Source organism: Moschus berezovskii, chromosome 14 (assembly GCF_049115385.1).
Source record: "Moschus berezovskii isolate FMDL1 chromosome 14, NW_MosBer_1.0, whole genome shotgun sequence".
In the NCBI taxonomy this organism is placed as follows: domain Eukaryota; kingdom Metazoa; phylum Chordata; class Mammalia; order Artiodactyla; family Moschidae; genus Moschus; species Moschus berezovskii.
In genome coordinates this window covers 67849623-67875025 of record NC_142473.1, presented here as the reverse complement: position 1 = coordinate 67875025, position 25403 = coordinate 67849623, and the positions used below count along the sequence as shown (strand labels likewise).

The following is a 25403-nucleotide window of genomic DNA, read 5'->3' as shown; positions in this document are numbered from 1 at the left end:
AGCGCAAAATTTTTAAAGTTTTGACTTAATTATATTAATCTGCAGGCTGCACACAAAATAACCAATCTAATAGCAAAATGTTAATTTTTTAGGTAAAATTAGCATACAAAGAAAATATGCCAGTTTATACATAACAACATGGCCCTCAATACAATGTCTCATATCCATGAGCCACTTCAAGATGTCTCAGACTAAAAAATCTGGATAGTGCACTATGTAAACTATGCTGCATGTGATAAAAAGCTGAATAAAACCCAGAACTACTCAGTCTAAAACTCAGAACTTTCCTAGAGGCAAGGAACATTTAAAAAAAAAAGTCTAAGATATCTGCCTAAGCATTCTGTCTTGAGAAATTGTAGACTTGCTTCTAGCTAAGAAAGCATAAAACTTGTTTCAGAGCCAGGAAAAAAAAAAATAGAAAGCCATAATTATGAACTTCAAAATTTAAAACTTTACCTGTTTTCTTCTTTTTATCAGAAGTAGCATCTGAAGTATTTAAGGTAGCAGAGCTGCTTTTGTAAATATCATGACTGCATACTCCAGGATCATCTTCATCAGAAGAAAGTGAAGATAAATGTTCCAAGTTTTTAAGTTCGCTATCAAGTTTTTCTGATGGACTGCTAGCCCCAGCCTCAGACACGAAAGGTGTGGGTGTCGCAGCTGCAGGCTTTGGAAGCGGTGGGGGACAAAAGGTACGAATGGTCTGTGTTCCTGGTCGCCGAGTCCTGTTAGGCATTCTCACAGCAAGAGTGGAAAACTGCTGTTTGGGCCCAGATTTCAGAAAATCTAAGAAAGAGGCAATAAATCCAGTTTTGACTTCTGGCTGTTTTTCCTCTACTTCTTTGATCTTCTGTCTCATTTTTTCTTGATGCTGATAACCATCATGGCAGCTTTCCGAGGAAGGGGGAGTATACGGCAAATATATATCTGTTCCCCTTGGATTCTGGCGTTTGCCTTGGGCAGGTCTTTTCAGCTGTTTCTGATGACTGTTGTCTTCCTCTTTAGTGTGCCCTTTTCCTTTAGTTTTCTTCTTCTGGAGGTTAAAATGCATTAAATCTTGGTTTTCCTCTTCCATCTTGACACTGACTTTCTCCCCAGGCTGGGCCATGGCCAACACTGCAAGTGTATTCCTAGACGAGTTCACCGACACACCACTGTCATCACCGCCTAAAGCGAATTCGCTCTCCGATGTAGCACTCTCTCCACTTATGCTTCTACTACTAGAAACAAATTCTTGATTTCTGTTATTATTTAATGTACTGTCAACAGCAACTTCACTGTCTTCTTCAGGTTCATGACTGGTTGCAGAGTGTTTCTTGAATGGACCAGAACTTTGCTCCTGGACTTCATGACCTGGTCCGACCACTGGTGAAGTTACTTTAGAAGCTTTATTTTGACCAGGTACTTCAACATGCTGTTGATCAAGAGTCATCTTTGACTGAAGAGTAGGTACTGGTGGAAGGTTTACAGTAACTTGATTTCCATTTAAGGAAATATCATTTATATTTGGTGGCTTTCCCACTGTAGCTGCTATGGAGTTAAAATCTGATGTAACATGCCCAACATCTAATGACTGCTGAAAATGAGATTTAGACTCACCATCTTCAACAGCAGGAATGGTTTCATTTGAAGTTGACTTGGAGAAATCAGAAGGTGTGACCCCACAAGCTGCTGCTGTAGCTGCTAAGATGTCATCTACATTTGATAAAATATTTCTCTCATCACTGAGGAGCATTGCCTCTGGGAAACATATTGATCCAAGAGAAACAAAATGATTCTTTGAATCATGTTGAGTTGTTTCACTGAAATGGCCCTTTGTTGTCAGATGTTGCTGTAATGGTTTTGAAGAGTCAGAAAGGTCCATTTTCATAATTTCAGAATTTTGAGGATGGAGTTGCTGCTGAGAATGTTCGCCATTACTCCGAATAATATGACCATCCATTTGAAGGAAAGGATGTACTATTTGTTGAGGACTTTGAACACGCTGTACTTGCAAAGATGTCTTTACTTGTCCTAAACTTGCCTGCAGTATTGACTGCTGAAGAATTTGTAGATCACAGGCAGAATCTAAAAGGACCTGTGTATTAGGAAGAGATGCCTGATGGCCATGCCCTAAAGCATTGTTTGGAATTTGAATCTGAGATGAGGCATTAATGATTTGATCATGCTGCTCCTGGACCTTGGCTTCATGTACCTTCTGTATAAGAGAATGCTGCTGGTTTAGGTCTTTAGTATTCAACCGTATTTGTGGAGTTTGCATTAAATTAGTTGTTTTCTTAATATCAAGGGCTGCAGAACTACTGACTTGGCCAATTTGTTGGTTAAGTTGTGAAATTGAACCAACTATATTTTCTTCTTTTTTAGACCCTTGTAGAGTAATACCAACCACCTGATCTTCAAGACAGGAATTACTTCTGATTATGCTCTGAGAATATCTGTCATCTGCCTTTGACACCTTATAAGCAGACTCTGGAACATTCATTTCCCCATCAGACAGTCTTTGGGTTGATGACTCAAGAGATACTTGTGGCTGTAATACCTGTAACTCTTGCATTGGAAAATCATCCTCTTGTTTTGAAGACGCATAAACATTTGAGTCAAGTTTTCTTTCAGCATAAGACTTTGGATCAGGGGAAGGGAGGTTATTCTGTAAGGTCTGACAATGAGTAGAAGTCGCAAAAGATGATGACTGGACAGCAGGCAAAAACTTTTGGGACTGGGGAGATGATGACCCTTGGGCCTGATCATTTTGGGAAGAATGCATAGAAATAAAATTCTGAGTTGGACTAGCATCTGGCATATTCTGAGCCCGAGAGGCAGAAGAGTAAGAAAGAGAAGGGGCTGTTAATGTTAGGGACTGACCTGAAGCATAGCTTTCTGAAGGACTAACAACTGATAAAACTTGTGACTGAGATGAAAAACTAACCTGTGTCTGGCTAACTGGTGATAAACCCTGAGAATGACCAGATGAGTAACTCTGAGACTGGCTATCTGAAGATGGATCTCTTGTTTGAGCAGGGTAATTCTCATTTGTAACCGAAGATAACACCTCTTGCTGATTAGAAGAATAATTAAGTGTTGAATTTTCAGAAGTTATAGTCTGAGATGAGCCAGAGAAAGTCAATGTTTTATACAAGGATGGTAACTTCTCAACTTTGCTGGACCTATAAACCTGTGAATGAACAATAGACGGCACATTATGTGGCTGTACTAAACCATAATTTTGAGACTGACTAACTGATAAAAGGCTTGGTAGCTGCGCTGTAGAATAAATTTGTGCTTGGCCTGATATTACAGAATTCTGGTTGTGTAAAGGTTTGGAATAGCTTAGTGTTTGCACAGGAGGAATTACACTGGGAGGTTTGGGGGACTTGGTTGATGCTAGTGGTTGTTTTGCAGAACAGCTTTTCACTTTTGCAGTAGGGGGATACCCTGACGATGGAATTGCAGATGAATAGGACTGAGCGAGTTCCACTGAGACCTGCGAGGGCTTCTGTTGCAATCCTCCATTGCTCACCTGAGTAGACTCTCCAATTGGGCTACAGGATAAAGATGACTGCCTGCTTGTTTCCTGAAAATTAACCCCACTTGCATTTGATAGATAACTATGTAAGGAATGCTGTGAACCAGTCAGTTGTGCCTGAACAGACTGGGTACCTGAAGGCCGCTGATGGTGTTTAATGACACTACATTCTCGGAGAAGAGCTCTTTCAATGGAAGCAGTAGAACTAGTAAAGAGAGTTGAACCGTAGGCTTGAGGAGTTTGCTGGGCTCCTCCAAGTGCTGAAGGCAACAAACTAAACTGAGGTTGTAAAAGATGGGGTGCAGACTCTTGAGCTGAGCGGTATGTTGAAGACTGAGGTGGTATGCTGTTACTTATCACAGAACTGCCCAGGCGCTCAAATGTCAAAGCAGTTGGAACAGTTCCCTGGGAAGTCTTGATTTGAAGCAAAGGATCATGAGGACTTAAAATTCCATTTGATGTAGTGTTAAAAGTTGAATCCTGAAGCACCAAAGGTGAGGTGGTAGCAAAGTTTCTATTGCTGAAGGTGGCAGGATGCTGATAAGCAGGGAGGGCAGGGGATGGAAGTGTTCCAGTGGTTGGCAAAGGTCCAGTAACAAACAGTTCAGTTGGTGCTGAGGAATGCATACCTGTGAAAAGAAAATAAACACACTTAGGCAGTTATAGCACAAACACTTCTACCTGTTCTCATAATACAGACTTATAAAACTTACATAACCTTTAATCCATCCAGATCTCTTTAAAACTGAAAAGTCTGACAAATTAGTTCTGCATAGAAATTCTCAAAATTACATTTCAAAATAGCTAGTTTTTATAAGGCAAAAACAAAACTACAAAGGTATCGGCAATTCATTTCTATTACTGTTATATAAACATGAGATTATACATATAGTCAGGTAAGTCATTTGAAACTTACGAAAATACTAAAAATATATATCATCTCTAGTGATTAATTTACCCTGAAATTCCCATGCAAAACACCAATGAACAAACTAAAATGTTCATAACATTAAAACTGAAACCAAATTCCCTACATTTAATGTAATAAATAAATCTAAAAATAATAGTGAGGTTAACACTACAAAGTTTCTTTCATCAAAATACATGTATTTTTTAAAAATCCTTGCATTTCAAGTTTTGATTTCCTATGAACAACTTCCAATAACAATAGATACATTCTTATCACAAAAAGCTGATCAGAAATTAATGAAGTACTGTCAAGAAGAGATTGTTAACATTTCAGGATAGTAGTCTAGCTGCTGCTGCTGCTGCTGCTAAGTCACTTCAGTCGTGTCCGACTCTGTGTGACCCCATGACAGAAGCCCACCAGGCCGTCCCTGGGATTCTCCAGGCAAGAACACTGGAGTGGGTTGCCATTTCCTTATCCAATGTGTGAAAGTGAAAAGTGAAAGTGAAGTCGCTCAGTCGTGTCCGACCCTTAGCGACCCCACGGACTGCAGCCTACCAGGCTCCTCCATCCATGGGATTTTCTACGCAATAGTACTGGAGTGGCTTGCCATTGCCTTCTCCGAGCAGTCTAGCTACTTACAGCAAAAGTAATACTATGTATACCCTTAGGATTCAAAAGTTCCTATAGAAATTTAGATCTATGGAAATTTACCGTATGGAAATAAGTGGACACAAAGATTCAAACAAGATAGAAACAACCTAAATGTCCATCAAAAGGAGAACAGTAAAATAATTATGGCATATCCTAATAATACTGCTGCTATAACACTGCTTAGGTGAAACGACGAAAAAGTTTTGATGCACAAAAATATCAAAAAAGAGTAAACACTATTAACTCTTCTCTAAAAAGCAGGACTATAGTTAGGAACTATCACTTTTTATTTTATATACCTTTTAATTGTTTCATTTCTTTTTTTTCTTAATTTATTTATTTTTGACTGTGCTGGGTCTTCGTTGCTGTGTGGGCTTTTCTCTAGTTGCGGGGAGCAAGGGCTACTCTCCAGTTGCCATGCACGGGCTTCTCATTGTGGTGGCTCCTCTTGTTGGGGAGCACAGGCTCTAGGGCACATGGCCTTCAGTAGTTGTGGCTCCCAGACTCTAAAGCACAGGCTCAACAGTCGTGGCTCTCGGGCTAATTTGCTCTGTGGCATGTGGGATCTTCCCAGATCAGGGATCAAACCCATGTCTCCTGCACTGGCAGGCAGATTCTTTACCACCAAGCCATCAGGGAAGCCCTAATTGTTTCCATTTCTTAAATTTTTATGTTGGATCAAAACTGATTAACAATGTTGTGTTAGTTTCAGGACTATAGCAAAGTGATTCAGTTACACGTGTACCTATGCTTTTTCAAATTCTTTTCCCATTTAGGTTATTTCAGAATATAGAAGAGCAGCATTCCCTGCACTATACGGTAGGTCCTTCCTGGTTATCTATTTTAAATACAGCAGTGTGTACATGTCAATCCCAAATTCCCAATTTATCCCTCCCCCTCCCACGTTTTTCCCCTGGTAACGGTAAGTTCAATCTCTAAGTCTATTTACGTATTTTTTAGTGAGCTTCCATTAAAATTTTTTTTTTTCCCATTTTGAAAAAATAAGGGGAAAAGGTTCTCTGGCCCTTTTCAAAAATATTCTTCTTTCACTTCTTTCCATTAAATGTCAAAAAAGTGGGAATTCCCTGGTGGTCCAACAGTTAGGACTCAATCTTTCATTGCTGGGGCCCAGGTTTAACTGGTCGAGGAGCTCAGATCCCAGAAGACGGGCAGCAATCAAAACAGTATTACGACTACAAGGACAGAAAACATCTAGTTACTCTTGAAACAATAAATAATGCTTAGAATTAACTAAATACATGTAAAATTATTCCAGGAAGCAATAAATAAAGCTATTGCATTTTTAAATTTTTTAAAAAATATTGTTTCATGCCACACTAACACATTGTTTCTCTGGAAGCAGAAGTTTCACAGACATACTGAGAAGACAGCTATATTAATGGAATCTACATCAGAATAATAAAATATTTCTGATAGCTATTACTTAAAAGTATAGTCTTTAAGATGAAACCTTAAAAGAAAACTAACTTGTCATCCTGCAAAAAACAAAAATATACACAATTTCAAGGAGTAACAGAAAAATGAAATAAGAAAAATAAAATAGAAAAGTACATAATATGATAACATCAATTTGTACTAGCTTTTATTAAAGAATGACTTATTCCATTCACTTAAGGATAACTTTCCTAACTCTAATGACGAAATCAGTTCTAAGATTGTTTTTTACTATACGACTATCCAGTCTGAAGGCACTAAAATAGGACTTAATCTTTCACCAACTTCCCCACAAAAGATAAACATGTAAAATGATAGGTGTGTTAATTAACCAGATGGAGGAATTCTTTCACAATGTAAACATGTACCAAATTACTGCGACGTACACTCTAAATATCTTACAATTTTACATGTCAATTATACCTCTATAAAGGTAAAATGGGGGATAAAAGGAAAAGAAATTTGACCTTTTCTTCTCTCAAGTAAATAAGTGACTACTTAAATTGCCAGGTAAAAACTTTATATCTAGGATTTACCTTTTAACAATTACCTACCTTCTTCAGCTTGTTAGTTTTCATCAGAGTGCTAAAACTGAATTTCTGCTAGTAACAATTTCTTGAATTTTATCCACCTTAAAATAGTGAAAAATTTGAGGTTTTAAAGTTCACTGGAAAATCAATAATTAACATTACTCTCAGCCACACTACCATCATGACAAGACTATAAAAAGTGAATTTTTAGCAGTATTTCTATAGGACTTAAAAATTCTGAAAACAAAGAATCACCTGTCTGCCAGGATGGGGCCCTGAATTGTGGTAAAAGAGTAGTTCCTGAAGAAGCAGCCTGAGCAGTTCGGGGTTCAACAGCAGAGAGAAAATTCATCACTGAAGATTCTTTAGTGTTAGTGCTGGCATTGTTCACACTAGTATCAAATATTCCAGAAAGACCTACATTTGAAGATAAAATGTATCCCAAAGTAAAACATACATAACATATTCCTGATGCCATTTTTAAAAGGAATCTCTGAAATTTGAGGCCCAAAGTGCTACAACCCTAAATTGCTTCATTTTGAATAGCAAACAAGTATTAATTTGCTTAAGCATAGTTATAATTTAAAATCTACAGAGATGCAGGAAAAAAGATTTCCCTACTAATTAACTATATAACTATTAGTAAAAGACAAAGCTTTTAATCTCATTTTCACTCTATTCCCATGGAAGCGTTCTGTCCTATACACTTTCATAACCCAACATATGTAAGTCGATTTTCCTAAATGCACCCAGATTCAGGGTATATTTCACAGTAGAATTTTTACCAGTTGGCTGAGGTGTGGCAGCATATCCAGGAAGCTGATGAGAGGCTGCAAAAGTCTGTCTCTGAAGGAGGTCTGTTTCAGAGTTTGAGGGATGTCCTTCTTCATAGCTTAAACTAGAGGATAAAAAAAATAATTGACCAAAAAAACACAGCTCAAACCAGATGATCAAAAGAATTCTAGTAAGGCAATTATCAAAAAAAGCATACATCTTTCACTAAATTCCTGTACCTATAGATCAAGAGATCAAACATGGTCTCATAACACTGTCAAAATGCAGGGGAAATATTGAAGACATACTAAGAAGAAAAAAATGATACATTGTATTTTTCTTAATTTAACTTTACCTCCAACAAAGTCCTTTTCGGGGAAGAGATAACATGGCACAGTGGGAAAAGCAACAAATATCCTGGAAAATAGGACAGCTGAAATCACTGTCCAGGAGCTACTACTGGCTTACCATATGATTTCAATAAGTGACTCTATTACTATCAGACTCATTTCTTCACCTGTATAAATAAGGGATCCAGACAAGATGATCTCTAAAGTCCCTCTAACATTCTCTGGAATATCAGATAGTTCAAATAATTGATAATTAACACTATTTCCCAGTAACTCTCCTCGAAAATTTCAAGCTTATACATTTTGAGAGTAATTCAGAACAAGATGCTTTTCTCCCCTTGATTTTTATTTTGAATATTTTAAACCCACAGAAAAACTGAAATAGAACAAGGAATAATCTATATACCTGTCACTTAAAATTCAAAGACTGCTAACATTTTGTTATACTTGTTTTATCTTTATACACAGACACATATGCTTTTCTTTTAATCTACCTCAAAATAGCTTGCAGATGTCATGAAATTGTATCCTTAAATAATTCAGTGCTATCTCCTAGGAATAGGACATTCAGCTACATAACCAAATATCATTACCAGACTTGAAGAAAACTTAATGCTATCATTATTGAATGTGATTAATACAGAGGTCATATTCCAATTTCCCTCAGTTATAAAAATGTTTACAATTTTAAAGCTCTTTGTAGGATGCAGTCAAAATCCAAGATTATATTTGCTTATGCCTCTACATTTAGAACAGTCTCTCTGCTCTGCCCCTAATTCCAGATCCCTCTGCCTTGACTTCATGACATGGATTTTTTTACTTTGAGGAATCCAAGTCAGCTGAATGTACCTGAAATGTATTTGTACTATCCCAAATACTAGATTTGTCTGACTGCTTCTTCATGAAGATGCTTTGTAATTATTATTGCATCTCACGAGGACACACACACTCTCAGTTTTTCTCATTGCTGGTGATGTTAAACTTGAAGTGGTTAAGGTGCTGTCAGATCTCTGAATGTAGTTATTTCTTCTCTTCAAAATTAATATACAATTGGGAGGTGTTAACTTTTAAGACAGTGTCAATACCTTGTCCCAACAGCTAATGGTTTCAGACACCAACTGTTCATGATTTTTATTTTAATTATTGTACTGGAGATTAGAAACAGTAGTGCTCTCATTACAGTACTTTCAATATTTAACAGTTAGCATTCTATAAAAATTAGCATTTCCCCCTTTTCTCTCTCTTATCTATATAAAAACATACATAATATATAAATGTATATTAATATATTTTTCAATGTGTATGTATTATACTTAAAACATATCATCATCATGATGTTCAATTTGTCCCCTCAATCTTGTTTCCTTTCCACATGTCCTCCACGGGGCTCTGACACATTCTTACCTTCTAGCACAAGATGTTTCAGGTTCATCTTGTTTTTTTAAATTCTGTACCAGACCTGAAGTCAAGCAGTTCTAGTAGAAGTCTTTTAGTGGGCAATGGCATTTTGAAACCAAGATATGTGTGTCAAGTATATTCAATGCCTGACGTGTCATTGCTTTTAGGCCTCTTAAGTGGACAAAGCTAGGAAATATATGTCTTTTTTAAATGATGAGTGCATAATGACAATTCTAACTCAAGTCCAATATAGCATTCCTCATCTTCCTCCATTTCACACGTATTTTCCTTTTCCTACAGTCAGAATCCCACTTTGCACTTACAGATTTACTCTTTAACTGTATCCAAAAATACTTTTAACACAACCTTTACCAAAAACAAAACCAAGTAAAAGTATTTGTTTACAATACATTTTTGTCTAAAGATTATGTCCCATTAAGTATATATAGTTAGAACACTGATTCAAAAGTTAAGTAAATTATTTTTATGGCTCTATTATTAATTAGATATATAGGAGTTAGATTTTGCTTTAGTTTGAAGATTGAATTTTAGAATTAATTTAAAATCTATTTTAAACTTTAAAATCAACTTATTAAGGTACAATATAATTTACACACAATAAAGTGCACCTATTTTAAGTGTACAATTCAGTGTGTACACATTTGTCGATAAACGTATACACCAGTATAACCATAATCCCAACCAACTTGCAACATTCTCATCACAACAGAAGGCTTCTTATGTCCCTTTGCAGTCAATACATTTTTCATCTCACTCCTGGCCCCAGATAACCACTGAGAAGCCTAATGTTACTAAAATTTAGGCTTGCTTTGTCCGAAATCATAGTCTATACTCTCTTGTACAAGGCTTTTAAAATTTTCAGCATAATGTTTGAGATTCACTTATGTTGTTGCATACATAAGCAGCTCATTCCTTTTGATTAAATTATCTGAAGATACAACAATTATGTTTATCCATTCACTTACAGATGAACATTTGGATTGCTTCCAGTTACATGCTGCTGCTGCTGCTAAGTCACTTCAGTCGTGTCTGACTCTGTGTGACCCCATAGATGGCAGCCCACCAGGCTCCCCCGTCCCCAGGATTCTCCAGGCAAGAACACTGGAGTGGGTTGCCATTTCCCTCTCCAATGTGTGAAAGTGAAAAGTTAAAGTGAAGTCACTCAGTCGTGTCTGACTCTTTGCAACCCCATGGACTGCAGCCTACCAGGCTCCTCCACCCATGGGATTTTCCAGGCAAGAGTACTGGAGTGGGTTGCCATTGCCTTCTCTGAGTTACATGCTACTATGAATAAATCTGCTATGAACATTTATATACAAGTCTTTGGGGGGCATATGTTTTCCTTCCTTTAAGTTAAATACCTAGGAATGGAATTACTGGGTCTTTAGGTAGGTATATGTACCATTTTACATCAGCATCAGTAATTAATCAGCATTACATTTTTGCTTTACATCCTTGTCACATGATCTTTCCAGTCTTCTTAATTTTAGCCTTTCTAGGTAGGTAAAGTGGTATCTCATTGTGTTTTAATTTGCATTTTCACAATAACTAATGATGAGGAGCATCTTCTCATGTGACTATTCTTTTAGCTTCTCTGGTGAAGTTTTTTCAAATTTTTGGCTGTTTAAAAAAACTGGGTTGTTAGCAATCTTGGGTTTTAAGAGGTTTTTAAAATATAGTCTGGATCCACATTGTTAGATATATGTATTGTGAATGCTTTCTTCCAGGCTAAAGTTCTAACCAACTGATTTTATTGTGGTAAGAGCACTTCACATGAGAGACGCCCACGTAAAGTACACAATACAGTGTTGTTAACAAGGTGCACTATGTCGTACAGAAGATCTGTTCATGAACGATGAACAACTCATCCTGCATAACTAAATCTTTGTATCTGCTGAGCAAATAAATACTCCTGTCCTCCTCTGACAAGCTCTCATTCCTAAACTGTGCAGCCAGGTCATCCATGAGCCCTGGGCAGATTCCATATGCTATTGGGGCAAGCTGTCTGACAATGTCCCCGATGACGTGCAAAGCACTGTAAGGGAAAAAGCTGAAATTCTGTAAGCAAAGAGCATGCCCACTTCCAACAACTCGTTATTTTTTCTTGTGGAGTATAACTCCCTGATATAGATGTACCAAAGGTTGCTTGTGGCTTTAAATTCACCCACCAGTTCCAGGACCTTTGAGTTCTTTTCTGTTTTGACAATGAAGCTGCTAAAAATATGTACCTAAGTTTTAGTCTGCATGTAAGTTTTCATTTCACTTGAGTAAATACCACTAGAGGGTAATGGCTGAGTTGCTTGGAAACTTGGTTAACCTTAGAGAAACTGCTTTCTAATGTGGCTACACCTTTCTGCGTTCCCATCAGTGATGTATGTCTGGTGTAGTTACTCTGCATCCTCAGCAGCACTAAGTATTATAAGTTCTTTGTTTTCCTTTCCTTTTAAAAATTTTTTACTATTTTAATTGGTGTGCAGAGGTACCCACTGTGATTTCAATTTGTATTTCCTTAATAACTAACAATGTTGAGCATCAGAAACCTTCTTTGGTAAACTATCTACTCAATCTATTTTTCTCAAACTTTTTTTGGTTGTTTTCTTACTAATAAGTTTTAGGAGTTGCCTATATATTCTGGAACCAAATCCTTGGTCAGAAACATATTTTGTAAACATTATCTCCGGTCCGTGGCTTTCATTTTCCTAAAGTTTCCTAAAATTGTAGAAGAGCAGAACAACTTTTTTATTTTATGAATTTGTACTTTTGATGTCATAGCTAAGATATATTTGCCAAGTCTAATATCTCAAAGATTTCTTCTTATATTTTCTTCAAGAAGTCTTGCAGTATTAATTTTTCCATTTAGGTCTATGATTCATTTGGAGTTCATTTTTACACATGGTATGAGGTACAGCATGGGATTCTTTTTCTTTTTTAAATTTGGATATGCAGTTGTGCCAGTACTACATACATATCAGAAAGATTATTCTTGGTGTACTCCTCTTGTAGTTCAGTGGTTAAGACTTTGCATTTACACTGCAGAGGGCATCAGTTTGATCCCTGGTTAGGGAACTAAGATCCCAGACACTTCACAGTGCAGCAAAAGAAAAAAATAAAAAGATTATTCTTTACCTACAGAACCTATTTGAATCCATGTCCAAAAAGGTCAACTGAAATGGCAATCCACTCCACTGTTCTTGCCTGGAGAATCCCAGGGACGGGGGAGCCTGGTGGGCTTCCGTCTGTGGGGTCGCACAGAGTCGGACACGACTGAAGTGACTTAGCAGCAGCAGCAGCAGCAGCCATATTTGTGGTTCTGTTCTTAACTCCTGTGTTACAATGATCAGTGTCTGTTCTTAGATCAATAACACAGTCTGATAAATGATTCAGGTTGTACAAATCTTGGAATTTTGTTCTTTTTCAAAATTATTTTTGCCATGTGTCGTATTCCCAGAGAAATGTTGGCGTCAGTTGTCAATTTAAAAAAAAAAAAACAGTACATGAACTTTATACATCAGTTGGGGAAAACAACCACCTTAAAAGTATTGAGCCTTCTAATCTATATCTTTATTTTGGTCTTTAATTCTTAGAATTCTTTTGTAGTATTTACTGTATAATTCTTTAAAGTATAAATCTCTAAGTGTCTCATTTTTGTTATTTTGTTCTGATTTTTTTTTTAATGACAGCTTTATTGATATATGGGCTTCCCTTGTGGCTTAGCTGGTAAAGAATCCGCCCCTGCAATGCAGGAGACCTGGGTTCAATCCCTGGGTTGAGACGATCCCCTGGAGAAGGAAAGGGCTACCCACTCCAGTATTCTGGCCTGGAGAAATCCATGGACTGTATAGTCCATGGGGTCGTAAAGAGTCAGACACGACTGAGCAACTTTCGCTTTCACTTTTATTGATATATAAAAGGTTACCCTTTTAAAGTGTACAAATCAAAGTTCTTTTAAATACTTGGGGTTAAACATTGGTGATGCACTCATCACCATAACCCAATTTTAGAACACTTCGGGGCTTCAAAACTAAACCTGTACCCATTAGCATTACTTCCTGTATATCGTCCTCTACCCAGCCCCTGGCAGTTACTAACTTTTCTGTCTCTATGCATTTGGCCACTCACAACATCACAAATAAATGGAATCATATTATATTATACACAGTCTTTTGTGACTGGCTTCTTTCACTCACCATGTTTCCAAGGTTCATCCTGTTACAACATGAACATATCAGTAATTTGTTTAATGGCTGAATGATATTCCATCGGGCTTCCCAGGTGGCACTAATGGTAAAGAAACTGCCTGCCAATGCAGGAGACCTGAGAGACAGGGATCCGATCACTGGCTGGGGAAAATCCCCTGGAGGAGGAAATGGCAACCCACTCCAGTACTCGTGCAAAGAGAATCCCAAGGACAGAGGAGACTACAGTCCATAGGGTCACAAAGAATCATACATAACTGAAGCGACTTAGCACAGAGCACAATTACTACATTTTGTTTATTCATCAACAGATGGACACTGGGTTGTTTCCACTTTGGGGCTATTATGAATTACACTGTGATAGACGTGGAACAATTGACTGGTTCCAACTAGAGAAAGGAGTACATCAAGGCTGTATATTATTTCCTTGCTTATTTAACTTCTATGCAGAATACATCATGTGAAATGCGGGGATGGATGAAGCACAAGCTGGAATCAAGAATGCTAGGAGAAATACCAATAATCTCAGATATGCAGATGACATCACCTTAATGGCAGAAAGCGAAGGGGAATTAAACAACCTCTTGATGAAGGTGAAACAAGAGTGAAAAGTCTGGCTTAAAACTCAACATTCAATGGAGAAGGAAATGGAAACCCACTCCAGTATTCTTGCCTGGAAAAGTCCATGGACAGAGGAGCCTGGTGGGCTGCAGTCCATGGGGTTACATGACTAAGCATGCGTGCATGAGGGTGGAGAGAGATGGGTTGGTAGCAATAAACTGGTAGAACTAAAAAAACAAAAACAAAAAAAACCCTCAATATTCAAAAACTGAGATCATGGCATCCAGACCCATCACTTCATGGCAAATAGGTGGGGAAACAATGCAAACAGTGACAAACTTGATTTTCTTAGGCTCCAAATTCACTGTGGATGATCACTGCAGCCATGACATCAAAAGACACTTGCTCCTTGGAAGAAAGGCTATAATAAACCTCAATTCAGTTCAGTTGCTCGGTCATGTCTGATTCTTTGCAACTCCATGAACTGCAACAGGCTTACCTGCCCATCGTCAACTTCCAGAGCATGCTCAAACTCATGTCCATCAAGTTGGTGATGCCACCCAACCATCTCATCCTCTGTCATCCCCGTCTCCTCCTGCCTTCAATCCTTCCCAGCATCAGGGTTTTTCCAATGAGTCAGTTCTTCCCATCAGGTGGCCAAAGTATTGGAGTTTCAGTTTCAGCATCAGTCCTTCCAATGAATATTCAGGGCTGATTTCCTTTAGGATTGACTACTTGGATCTCCTTGCAGTCCAAGGAACTCTCAAGAGTCTTCTCCAACACCACAGTTCAAAAGCATCCATCCTTTGGAGCTCAGCTTTCTTTACAGCCCAACTCTCACATCCATACATGACTACTGGAAAAACCATAGCTTTGACTAGACAGACCGTTGTCAGCAAAGTAATGTCTCCGCTTTTTAATAGGCTGTCGAGGTTGGTCACAGCTTTTCTTCCAAGGAGCAAGTGTCTTTAAATTTCATGGCTGCAGTCACCATCTGCATTGATTTTGGAACCCAAGAAAATAAAGTCTCTCACTGTTTCCATTGTTTCCCCATCTACTTGCCATGAAGTGATGGGACCGGATGCCATGATCTTAGTTTTCTGAATGTTGAATTTTAAGCCAGCTTTTTCACTCTCCTCTTTCACTTTCATCAAGAGGCTCTTTCAGTTCAGTCACTCAGTCGTGTCCGACTCTGCGACCCCATGAATCACAGCACGCCAGGCCTCCCTGTCCATCACCAATTCCCGGAGTTCACTCAAACTCATGTCCATCGAGTCGGTGATGCCATCCAGCCATCTCATTCTCAGTCGTCCCCTTCTCCTCCCGCCCCCAATCCTTCCCAGCATCAGTCTTTTCCAGTGAGTCAACTCGGCACATGAGGTGGCCAAAGTATTGGAGTTTCAGATTCAGCATCAGTCCTTCCAATGAACACCCAGGATTGATCTCCCTTAGAATGGACTGGTTGGATCTCCTTGCACCACAGTTCTTTAGTTCTTCACTTTCTGCCGTAAGTGTGGTATCATCTGTATATCTGAGATTATTGATATTTCTCTCACAATCTTGATTCCAGCTTGTGCTTCATCCAGTCCGGCATTTCACATTATGTATTTTGCATATAACTTAAATAAGCAAGGTGACAATATACAGCCTTGACGTATTCCTTTCCCAATTTGGAACCAGTCCATTCTTCCATGTCTGGTCCTAACTGTTGTTTCTTGACCTGCATACAGATTTCTCAGGAGGCAGGTAAGGTGGTCTAGTATTCCCACCTCTTTAAAATTTTTCCATAGTTTGTCGTGATTCTCATAGTCAAAGGCTTTTGCATAATCAATGAAGCAGAAGTAGATGTTTTTCTGGAATTCTCTTGCTTTTTCTATAATGCAATGGATGTTGGCAATTTGATCTCTGGTTCCTCTGCCTTTTCTAAAACCAGCTTGAACATATGGAAGTTCTCGGTTCACATACTGTTGAAGAAGCCTAGCTTGGAGAATTTTGAACACTACTTTTCTAGTGTGTGAATGAATGCAACTGTGCAGCAGTTTGAGCATTCTTTGGCATTGCCTTTCTTTGGGATTGGAATGAAACCTTACCTTTTCCAGTCCTGTGGCCACTGCTGAGTTTTCCAAATTTGCTGGCATATTGAGTGCAGCACTTTCACAGCATCATCTTTTAGGATTTGAAATAGTTCAGCTGGAATTCCATCACCTCCACTAGCTTTCCTCATAGTGATGCTTCCTAAGGCCCACTTGACTCTGCGTTCCAGGATGTCTGGCTCTAGCTGAGTGATCACAGCATTACGGCTATCTGGGTCACGAAGATCTTGTTTGTATGGTTCTTCTTTCCTGTGACCTCTTCTTACTATCTTCTGCTTCCGGTAGGTCCACACCATTTCTGTCCTTTATTGAGCCCGTCTTTGCATGAAATGTTCCCTTGGAATCTCTAATTTTCTTGAAGAGATTGCTAGTCTTTCCCATTCTATTGTTTTCCTCTATTTCTTTGCATTGTTCACTTAAAAAGGCCTTCTTATCTCTCCTTGTTATTCTCTGGAACTCTGAATTCAGACTGATGTATCTTCCCTTTTCTCCTTTTCCTTTCACTTCTCTTCTTTTCTCAGCTATTTGTAAGGCCTCCTCAGACAACCATTTGCCTTTTGTATTTCTTCTTCTTGAGGATGGTTTTGCTCACCACCTCCTGTAGAATGTTACAAACCTCCGTTCATAGTTCTTCAGGCACTCTATCAGATCTAATCCCTTGAATCTATTTGTCACTTCCACTGTATAATCATAAGGGATTTGATTTAGGTCATACCTGAATGGTCTAGTGGTTTTCCCCACTTTCTTCAATTTAAGTCTGAATTTGGCAATAAGGAGTTCATGATCTGAGTCACAGTCAGCTCCTGGTCTTATTGTATAGAGCTTCTCCATCTCTGCCTGCAAAGAATATAATCAATCTGATTTCGGTATTGACCATCTGATGATGTCCATGTGTAGAATCTTCTTCTATGTTGGTGGAAGAGGGTGTCTGTGATGATCAGTGCGTTCTCTTGGCAAAACTGTTAGCCTTTGCCCTGCTTCATTTTGTACTCCAAGGCCAAACTTGCCTGTTACTCCAGGTATCTCTTGACTTCCTACTTTTGCATTCCAATCCCCTATGATGAAAAGGACATCTTTTTTGGGTGTTAGTTCTAGAAGGTCTTGCAGGTCTTCACAGAACCACTGAACTTCAGCTTCTTCAGCATCAGTGGTTGGAACATAGACTTGGATTACTATGATATCGAATGGTTTGCCTTGGAAATGAACAGTGACCATTCTGTCGTTTTTGAGACTGCACCCAAGTACTGCATTCTGAACTCTTTTTGTTGACTATGAGGGTTACTCCATTTCTTTTAAGGGATTCTTGCCCACAGCAGTAGATATGATGGCCATCTGGATTAAACCTGCCCATTCCAGTCCACTTCAGTTCACTGATTCCTAAAATGTCGATGTTCACTCTTGCCAATTCCTATTTGACCACTTCCAATTTACCTTGATTCAAGGACCTAACATTCCAAGTTCCTATGCAATACTGTTCTTTACAGCAACAGACTTTACTTCCATCACCAGTCACATCCACAACTGGGTGTTGTTTTTGTTTTGGCTCAGCCTCTTCATTTTTTCTGGAGCTATTTCTCCACTCTTCTCCTGTAGCCTATTGGGCACCTACCAACCTGGGCAGTTCATCTTTCAGTGTCCTATCTTTTTGCCTTTTCATACTGTTCATGGGGTTCTCAAGGCAAGAATATTGAAGTGGTTTGCCATTCCCTTCCCCAGTGGACCACATTTTGTCAGAACTCTCCCCAATAACCTGTCTGTCTTGGGTGGCCCTACATGGCATGGCTCATAGTTTCATTGAGTTAGACAAGGTTGTGATGACAAACCTAGGCAGTGTATTAAAAAGAAAAGACATTACTTTGCCAACAAGGTCTGTATAGTCAAAGCTATGGTTTTTCCTGTGGTCATGTACGGATGTGATAGCTGGACAATAAAAAAGGCTACGCACAGAAGTACTGACGCCTTAAAACTGAGGTGCTGGAGAAGACTCTTGAGAGTCCCTTGGACCGCAAGGAGATCAAGCCAGTCAATCCTAAAGGAAATCATTGGAAGGACTGATGCTGTAGCTCCAATACTCTGGCCACCTGAGGCGAAGAGCTGACTCACTGCAAAAGACCTGATGCTGGGAAAGACTGAAGACAGGAGGAAGAAGGGGACGAGAGAGGATGAGATGGTTGGAAGGCATCACCGATTCAATGGACCTGAGTTTGAGCAAACTCTGGGAAATGCTTTGTGAAGGACAGGGAAGCCTGGCTTGCTGTTGTCCATGGAGTCGAAAAGAGTCAGACACGACCTAGCAACCAAACCACAACAGCGAACATTCATTAAAGATTTGTCCAGATGGATAGTTTTAATTTTCTTGGGCATATACCTAGGAGTGGAATTCTGGTCTTATGGTAACTCCACGTTTCACATTTTGAGGAACAGCAACCAAATTGGCTACACCATTTAACAATTCCACCAGCAACATTTAATGAGTTGCAATTTTTCAACACCCTTGTTGATACTTTGTTACTGCCTGTTTTTTTAATTTTTATTATAATACCCATCCCTGTAGATGTGAAGAGGTACCTCACTGTGGTTTTGATTTTCATTTACCTAAAGATGTTGCTCATCATTGCATTTTCTTCCTGACCAAACAAACAGAGAGAGGGGGAAAAACCTTAAATTTATGGGGATATGTCAAAGGGACAAAAAGGCAAATTGACAGAGCTCCCAATGACCAAAGCTGGAACATTTTAAGCAAAGAAAATTAAGTAGTATATATCTATGAGTCTATGCTGATTAAATTAAATAAATAAAAAGAGGAAAATATACAAACCTCCCCTGAAGAATACTAAATGATTTGTGCAGCACTTCTACCTTCAAGGAGGTAGACCATAACGCCCCACTCTGCAATGGGCTGCACACAGCAATTTTCTTCCAAAGAGGAGAGTACCAAAAAGAGAACCAAAAAACAAACAAACCCATAATTTTACAGCGTAGAAGCCTGACAAACATTTCCTCAGCCAGTTGGTAAAGATCAATATCAACAGTGACAAACCATGTTGATAAGATGTACTCTTCCTACGATGTAATGAAAACAACACTTTACTCCGTGATCTCCCACTGGAAAATCCACAATTCCACTCTGATTATGATGAAAAAACATCAGGCAAATTCCAAGAGAAGGGCATTCAATGAAATACTTGACAAGTACCTCTCAAAACTATTAATATAAAGGTCATCAAACAAGGAAAAGTCTGAGAAATTATGATGGCAAAGAAGTATCTACTGAGATATGTTAAAGAAATGTAAAGTGGTATCCCTGGAGAACCAAAAAAGACATTACCCCAAAACTAAGAAAACTTGAACAAACTATGGATTTTAGTTGATAACAATGTATCAGTTTACTGCTTGTAATAAATGTACCATAAAAATATAAGAAGCCAATAATAGGGGAAACTGGGTGAGGGCGTATATGGGAACCCTGTACCACCTGAAAATCTAAAACAGCTTTCAGGGAATTCCCTGGTGGTCCAGAGGTTAGGACTCCATGCTTTCACTGCTGAGGGCCAGGGTTCGATCCCTGATCACGAACTAAGGTCAAAAAAGCTGAGAGGCGCAGCCAAAAAGTTTTTTTTTTTTTTTTTTTAAGAAAGGGCTTTCAAAAATATAGTCTACACTAAGAAAAAGCTGTTAAGCCATAGTCAAATCTGGAAACCTTTTTACGAGTAAGAATAAAGAACAAGATAATTTCAATATCAGGAGGTTCTGGTGTTGGTTTTTTGTTTTGCCTTATTTCCATATATCCATGCAAATTCCAATCATTTCTTTAACAGGCAAGGAATAATCATAATCTCCTAATTGGTCTCTCTGTTTCTGCCCTAACCCCTACCACTCCCCACTCTCAGCTGAATCACTCCCTTAAAAAGTAAAGTCCTATAATAGTTCTATTTTTAATGTTTTGAGCAGTCTCCATACTATTTTCCATAGTAGTTGCAACTGACATTCCCACCAACAGCACATAAGGGCTGCCTTTCCTCCTCATCCTATCCAACAATTATTATTTGTTGTTTCTTTAACAATGGCCACTCTAACAGGTGTGTGATATTGCACTGTGCTTTGATTTGCATTTCCCTGATGATGAGTAATATTAAACATTTTTTCATGTGTTTGTTGGCCATCTGTACATCTTGCAGGGAGGATGAGTGCAACAGGTGAGGGAGATTAAGAAGTACAAATTCCCAATTACGAAATAAATGAGTCATAGTGATGAAATGTACAGCATGAGGAATACAGTCAATAATATAGTAATTCTGTATAGTGACAGATGGTAACTATTTTGGAATGTACAGAAATACTGTATCAGTATGTTGTACACCTGGAACTAACAGTGTTGTAAGCGCAATAATGTTAAAAAAAAAAAAGTAAAGCCAAAACATGAAAACTCTTAAATCTGTCCAATGGCTTCCATCTCACTCTAGTAAAAGCCAAAGTTCTTATAATAATCCTCAATGCACTAAATTACCCAACTGTTGCTCCCTTAAACCTCCAATTTTATCTATTCTCCACTCCAGCCACACAGGTCTTCTGGCTGCTCCTCCTTAAGCATAAAAAGCTGTTTTGCCTCATTTCCCCTCAGGTCTCTGCTCAAACCTCACCTCACAGAAGACTTCCCTGACCATCTGATATAAAACAACATTCTTCCTCTGTCCTCTTTCCACATTGCCTGACTCTGTTTTCTTGCTTTTTCTCCAGAGCACTAATAAACACTTGACATTATTTACTAGCTTGCCTATTATCCACTAAAATGAAAACTCCATGAGCACAGGGCCTTTGCTTTCTTCACTGCTATAACCCCAGCACCCAAAATAGTATCTGGCACATCGTAGATAACTCATAAATAATTACAATCTATGTTCAGTTTCAGAAAAGGAATCACCTTTAACTTACAGTGCAATCACCTCTCAAGCAAATATGTACTGAGTACCTGACCTGATTGCCTGGCATCCTGATAAAGCTTGGAAAATAAAAAATGAAGGATTAAGCTAGTAGATCAACCTTTTCTTAAAAAAACTTGAATACTTTTGAGACTTCTATTAATTCTAGGCATTGTATGAGAGTTTTCAATATAAAGCAGAGATCTAACCAGGCCACTATTCAATGGATTTAATTACTGAAGCCCAAATTAAGAACATTCTCTTTGGGTAGCATACTCTTATGTCTATAATACTGAAGAAATAAAACACATTCCAAGTTTTAAAATCAATTAGCAAAAGTTCCGTGAAATATGTTAAATCCCAGGTAAGCAAGCCAGTACTTGCACACAAGTAATAAGTTACTTAAGACTGAATGAATGATTTTGCCTTAAGTAGTCACATTATTTTCTTCTCTGTGTTAAAGAACCTGGTCATTGAAAATATATATATTCTAATATAATAAAAACAGAAATTTTTTTTAACTTGGAAAATACTGTTTTAGTCTTAGGTATTAACTTTTCACAGTTGAGAAACATAAGAACCCTGGTTTGGAAGTTAGGGGGCCCAGATTCCAGTCCTGATTCTGTAAATAACATACATCAAGACTTTCAGCAAAGCATAGGGAATCCTAGTTTTCCTATTTATGAAGCCTAATGTTCTGCATATTCCTTTTGTTTGTTTTTTAGCATGTGGGATCTTAGTTCCCCAACCAGGGATCAAACCCACATTCCCTACAGTGGAAGCATGGAGTCCTAACCACTGGACCACCAGGGAAGACCCTGTTCTGTGTATTTCTAATATTCTGAGTTAAACTAAATATTTTTACTTCGTCTATCACACAAATTTTTAATTTTTATTTATTTTTGGCTGTTCTGAGTCTTTATTGTTGTGCACAGGCTTTCTGCAGCTGCAGTAAGTAGGGGCTACTCTCTGACTGTGGTGCATGGGTTTCTCATTATGATGGCTTCTCTTGTTGTGGAGCATGGGCTCAGGTGCTTCATGACATGTGGTGTCTTCCTGGACTAGGGATCAAACTCGTGTCCCCTGCATTGCAAGGTGGATTCTTAACCACTGGACCACAGGAAAGCCCCACACAGTATTCTTTAGTATAAAATCTATGTTCTGAAGATACATCACTCTGTATAGAGTGATAACACTGAGTTCGCTGAGTTACCTATGCATGGAGAACTCTTGTCTAGCATGTCTGTCCCACTCATACCTGTATGTCACATAAAATAATTTTTTTTTTAATTTTAGCTAATTGTAGCCTGAGAATTTAAAAAGAAAACAAAAAACTTAAGCATAAGAATTACTCTTTATTAAGGAGTTATTTACTGTGAATTTCAAAAATAAACTAATGATCCATGCAACAACTTAGTAATAGCTGTAAAACACACACACACAGGCTTTGCAAATAAGCCACATGATTTAAATCCAGCTCTGTATATCCATACTTTACAAATTCTTGAGACTAACCACATAGTCTCTGTTTCTTTAACTGTAAACTATGGTGAATAATAACATGCACATTCATTACTGTCCAGGTTGTAAATGATAAACCATATATATATGTATGTGTGTATATATATATATATATACACTTCCCAGGTGGCGCTAGTGGCAAAGAATCTACCTGTCAATGCAAGAGACACCAGAGACACAAAAGACATGAGTTCGATCCCTGGGTCGGGAAGCTCCCCTGGAGAAGGAAATGGCAACCCACTCCAGTATTATTGCCTGGAGAATCTCATGGACAGAGGAGCCTGGCAGGTTACAGCCCACTGGATCGCAGAGAATCAGACATGACTAAGCACATACAGCATATATATGTGTATATATATATATATATATATATATAAAATTTACCATAGTATTGTGTTTGGCACATCAAGTTCAATCAATGCTATTACTGCACTTAAAAGAGGTGTGCATTTATACAACTGACATCTAATGACTGTCAAGCATTATGCTAGGCACTAGAAGACAGAAATAAAACGGCATTAAGTAAACAAATGAACAAACATTACATAATATAAAGCTTACCTCTAGGAAATGACATGTGAGTACTGAAAGAAAGAGGAGAAATTATTCAAGGAAAGAAGAGTATTTCAGGAAGAAAACAACACCAAATATAAAGACCTGGAAATGTAAATAAGATGATACATTAGACGTTTAAGTAATTCTGCATGGTTTTACTAGGGACGGAGATTATAACTCAGACAGGAGCCATATTATAGAAAATCACACGTCAACATAAGAATCTCACATTTCTCTTCAAGGGAACAAAGAGCATCTGAAGAATTTTAATCAGAGCTAAATGATTACACTTGTATTTTAAAAGAATGGTTTTCAACCAGGGGCGCTCATCAGCATCTTCTGGTGGTTTTCTTCACAGTATATACTCTCAACTCTGCCATATACCAGGAGGAGGGAATCACTCTTAGAAAGACAATCTGAGAAGCACTGTGAAGAAGAGAGGAAGCCTAAAAGTAGAAAGGCCAAGATCCTACTGCAGAAATCTAGGTAAGAAATGATAAGGACAGAAAGAACAGTGGCAACAGTTAAGACATCTGAGAACTCTTGAAAAATAGAACTGACAAGACTTGGCCAACAATTTGTGGGGGAAGATGAAGGAACCATGAATGATGGGGAACCACTCATAAGGCTGAACAAATGTGAAGGAGTCTGACGCAGGATGCATTAAATATGAGGTAAGGTGTTCCCTGATAGCTCAGCTGGTAAAGAATCCGCCTGCAATGCAGGAGATCCCAGTTTGATTCCTGGGCTGGGAAGATCCCCTGGAGAAGGGATAGGCTACCCACTCCAATATCCTGGGGCTTTCCTGGTAGCTCAGATGGTAAAGAATCCTCCTGCAATGGGGGAGACCTGGGTTCAATCCCTGGAGTGGAAAGATCCCCTGAAGGAGGGCACAGCAACCCACTCCAGTATTCTTGCCTGGAGAACTCCCATGGACAGAGGGGCCTGGCAGACTACAGTCCCTGAGGTCACAGAGTCGGAAACGACTGAGCAACTAAGCACAGCACAGAAGTCTTAAGAGTTAATGTGGGAAATACTCAAAACAGGGGCAGTGAGCATTCCCACCTGGAACTCAGGAAAGAAAACTGAGCTGACAATTAAAAGTTGGGTATTATTACCAGCTGGGTATTTCTGAAGTCACGAAAGTGCATGAAATTGCCCAAAGAACATCCTCCGTGAGAAATGAGCTGAGGATTGAAGTGAGTGGGACACTTACTTATGGAGGACACAGCAACCAGCAGAAGTCTCCATGGAAAGGGGATAGGCAGTAAGCTAGCCTTGTGCCAAATCACAGGAAGAGAAGAGGAAAGAGGTGTGTGTGACCTGAGGTGGGCAAGCTAGGTATACAGAGCAGCTGAAAGAAGACCAACACGCTTCGAGCATACTGAGGGAAGGGGAGAGTGCCAGCAGACCCAATCACCGGAGAGACGGGAGGCAGGGGCAAGCATGACAAACCTGTGGGGTACAATAAAAGGTCTGGGTTCTACTGCATTTCAAGTGCAATGGAACACAACTGAAGGATTTTTAAGCAAGGGGGTGACAAATAACACTTTTAAAAGGTGACCCTGGCTGCTATGCGCTACAAAACTTCCCTCAGTTCCCAAACTAAAACTGAAAACAAAGGAAATCTTAAACTCAAATAGACCTTTTATTGTCATAACAACCCTCTCATGCAAATGTTACTATATATAAGTAGCCCCGAGTTTCACTAAAAACTGCTTTAAAAACAAGTGTTAAGGGATGTAGAGCTTAATGAAGTTGGCTACTAACTGATGAGTAATTCCACTGTGATGTCCTTTAGTTTAAAAAAAGTGAAAATAATAAGGTGGTTGATGATAAAAGATACCTCCTTTCCTTTGAACCTGACTTTGCAGAATATCATGTGAGAAGATACAACTCTGTGTTAAAAATAGTAAACTTTTCAGGGGAGTAATGGCTATATAATT

At 38.6% G+C, this 25403-nt stretch overlaps 1 protein-coding gene across 4 annotated transcripts in view; it reads right to left on the bottom strand.

Annotated features, from left to right (window-relative positions):
- Positions 1-25403, bottom strand: part of QSER1 (glutamine and serine rich 1) — a 77540-nt gene that overhangs the window by 35356 nt on the left and 16781 nt on the right. For 3 of the 4 annotated variants that reach the window (XM_055423794.2, XM_088843226.1, XM_055423791.2), the window contains exons 2-4: positions 7855-7967; positions 7325-7486; positions 457-4152 (exon numbers count right to left, since the gene is read on the bottom strand). In XM_055423794.2, coding sequence (XP_055279769.2) covers positions 457-4152; positions 7325-7486; positions 7855-7967 — 3971 coding nt within the window. Of the gene's footprint in view, positions 1-456; positions 4153-5383; positions 5941-7324; positions 7487-7854; positions 7968-25403 lie in introns of those variants that run through there. The other variant, XM_088843227.1, reaches the window with a different exon arrangement.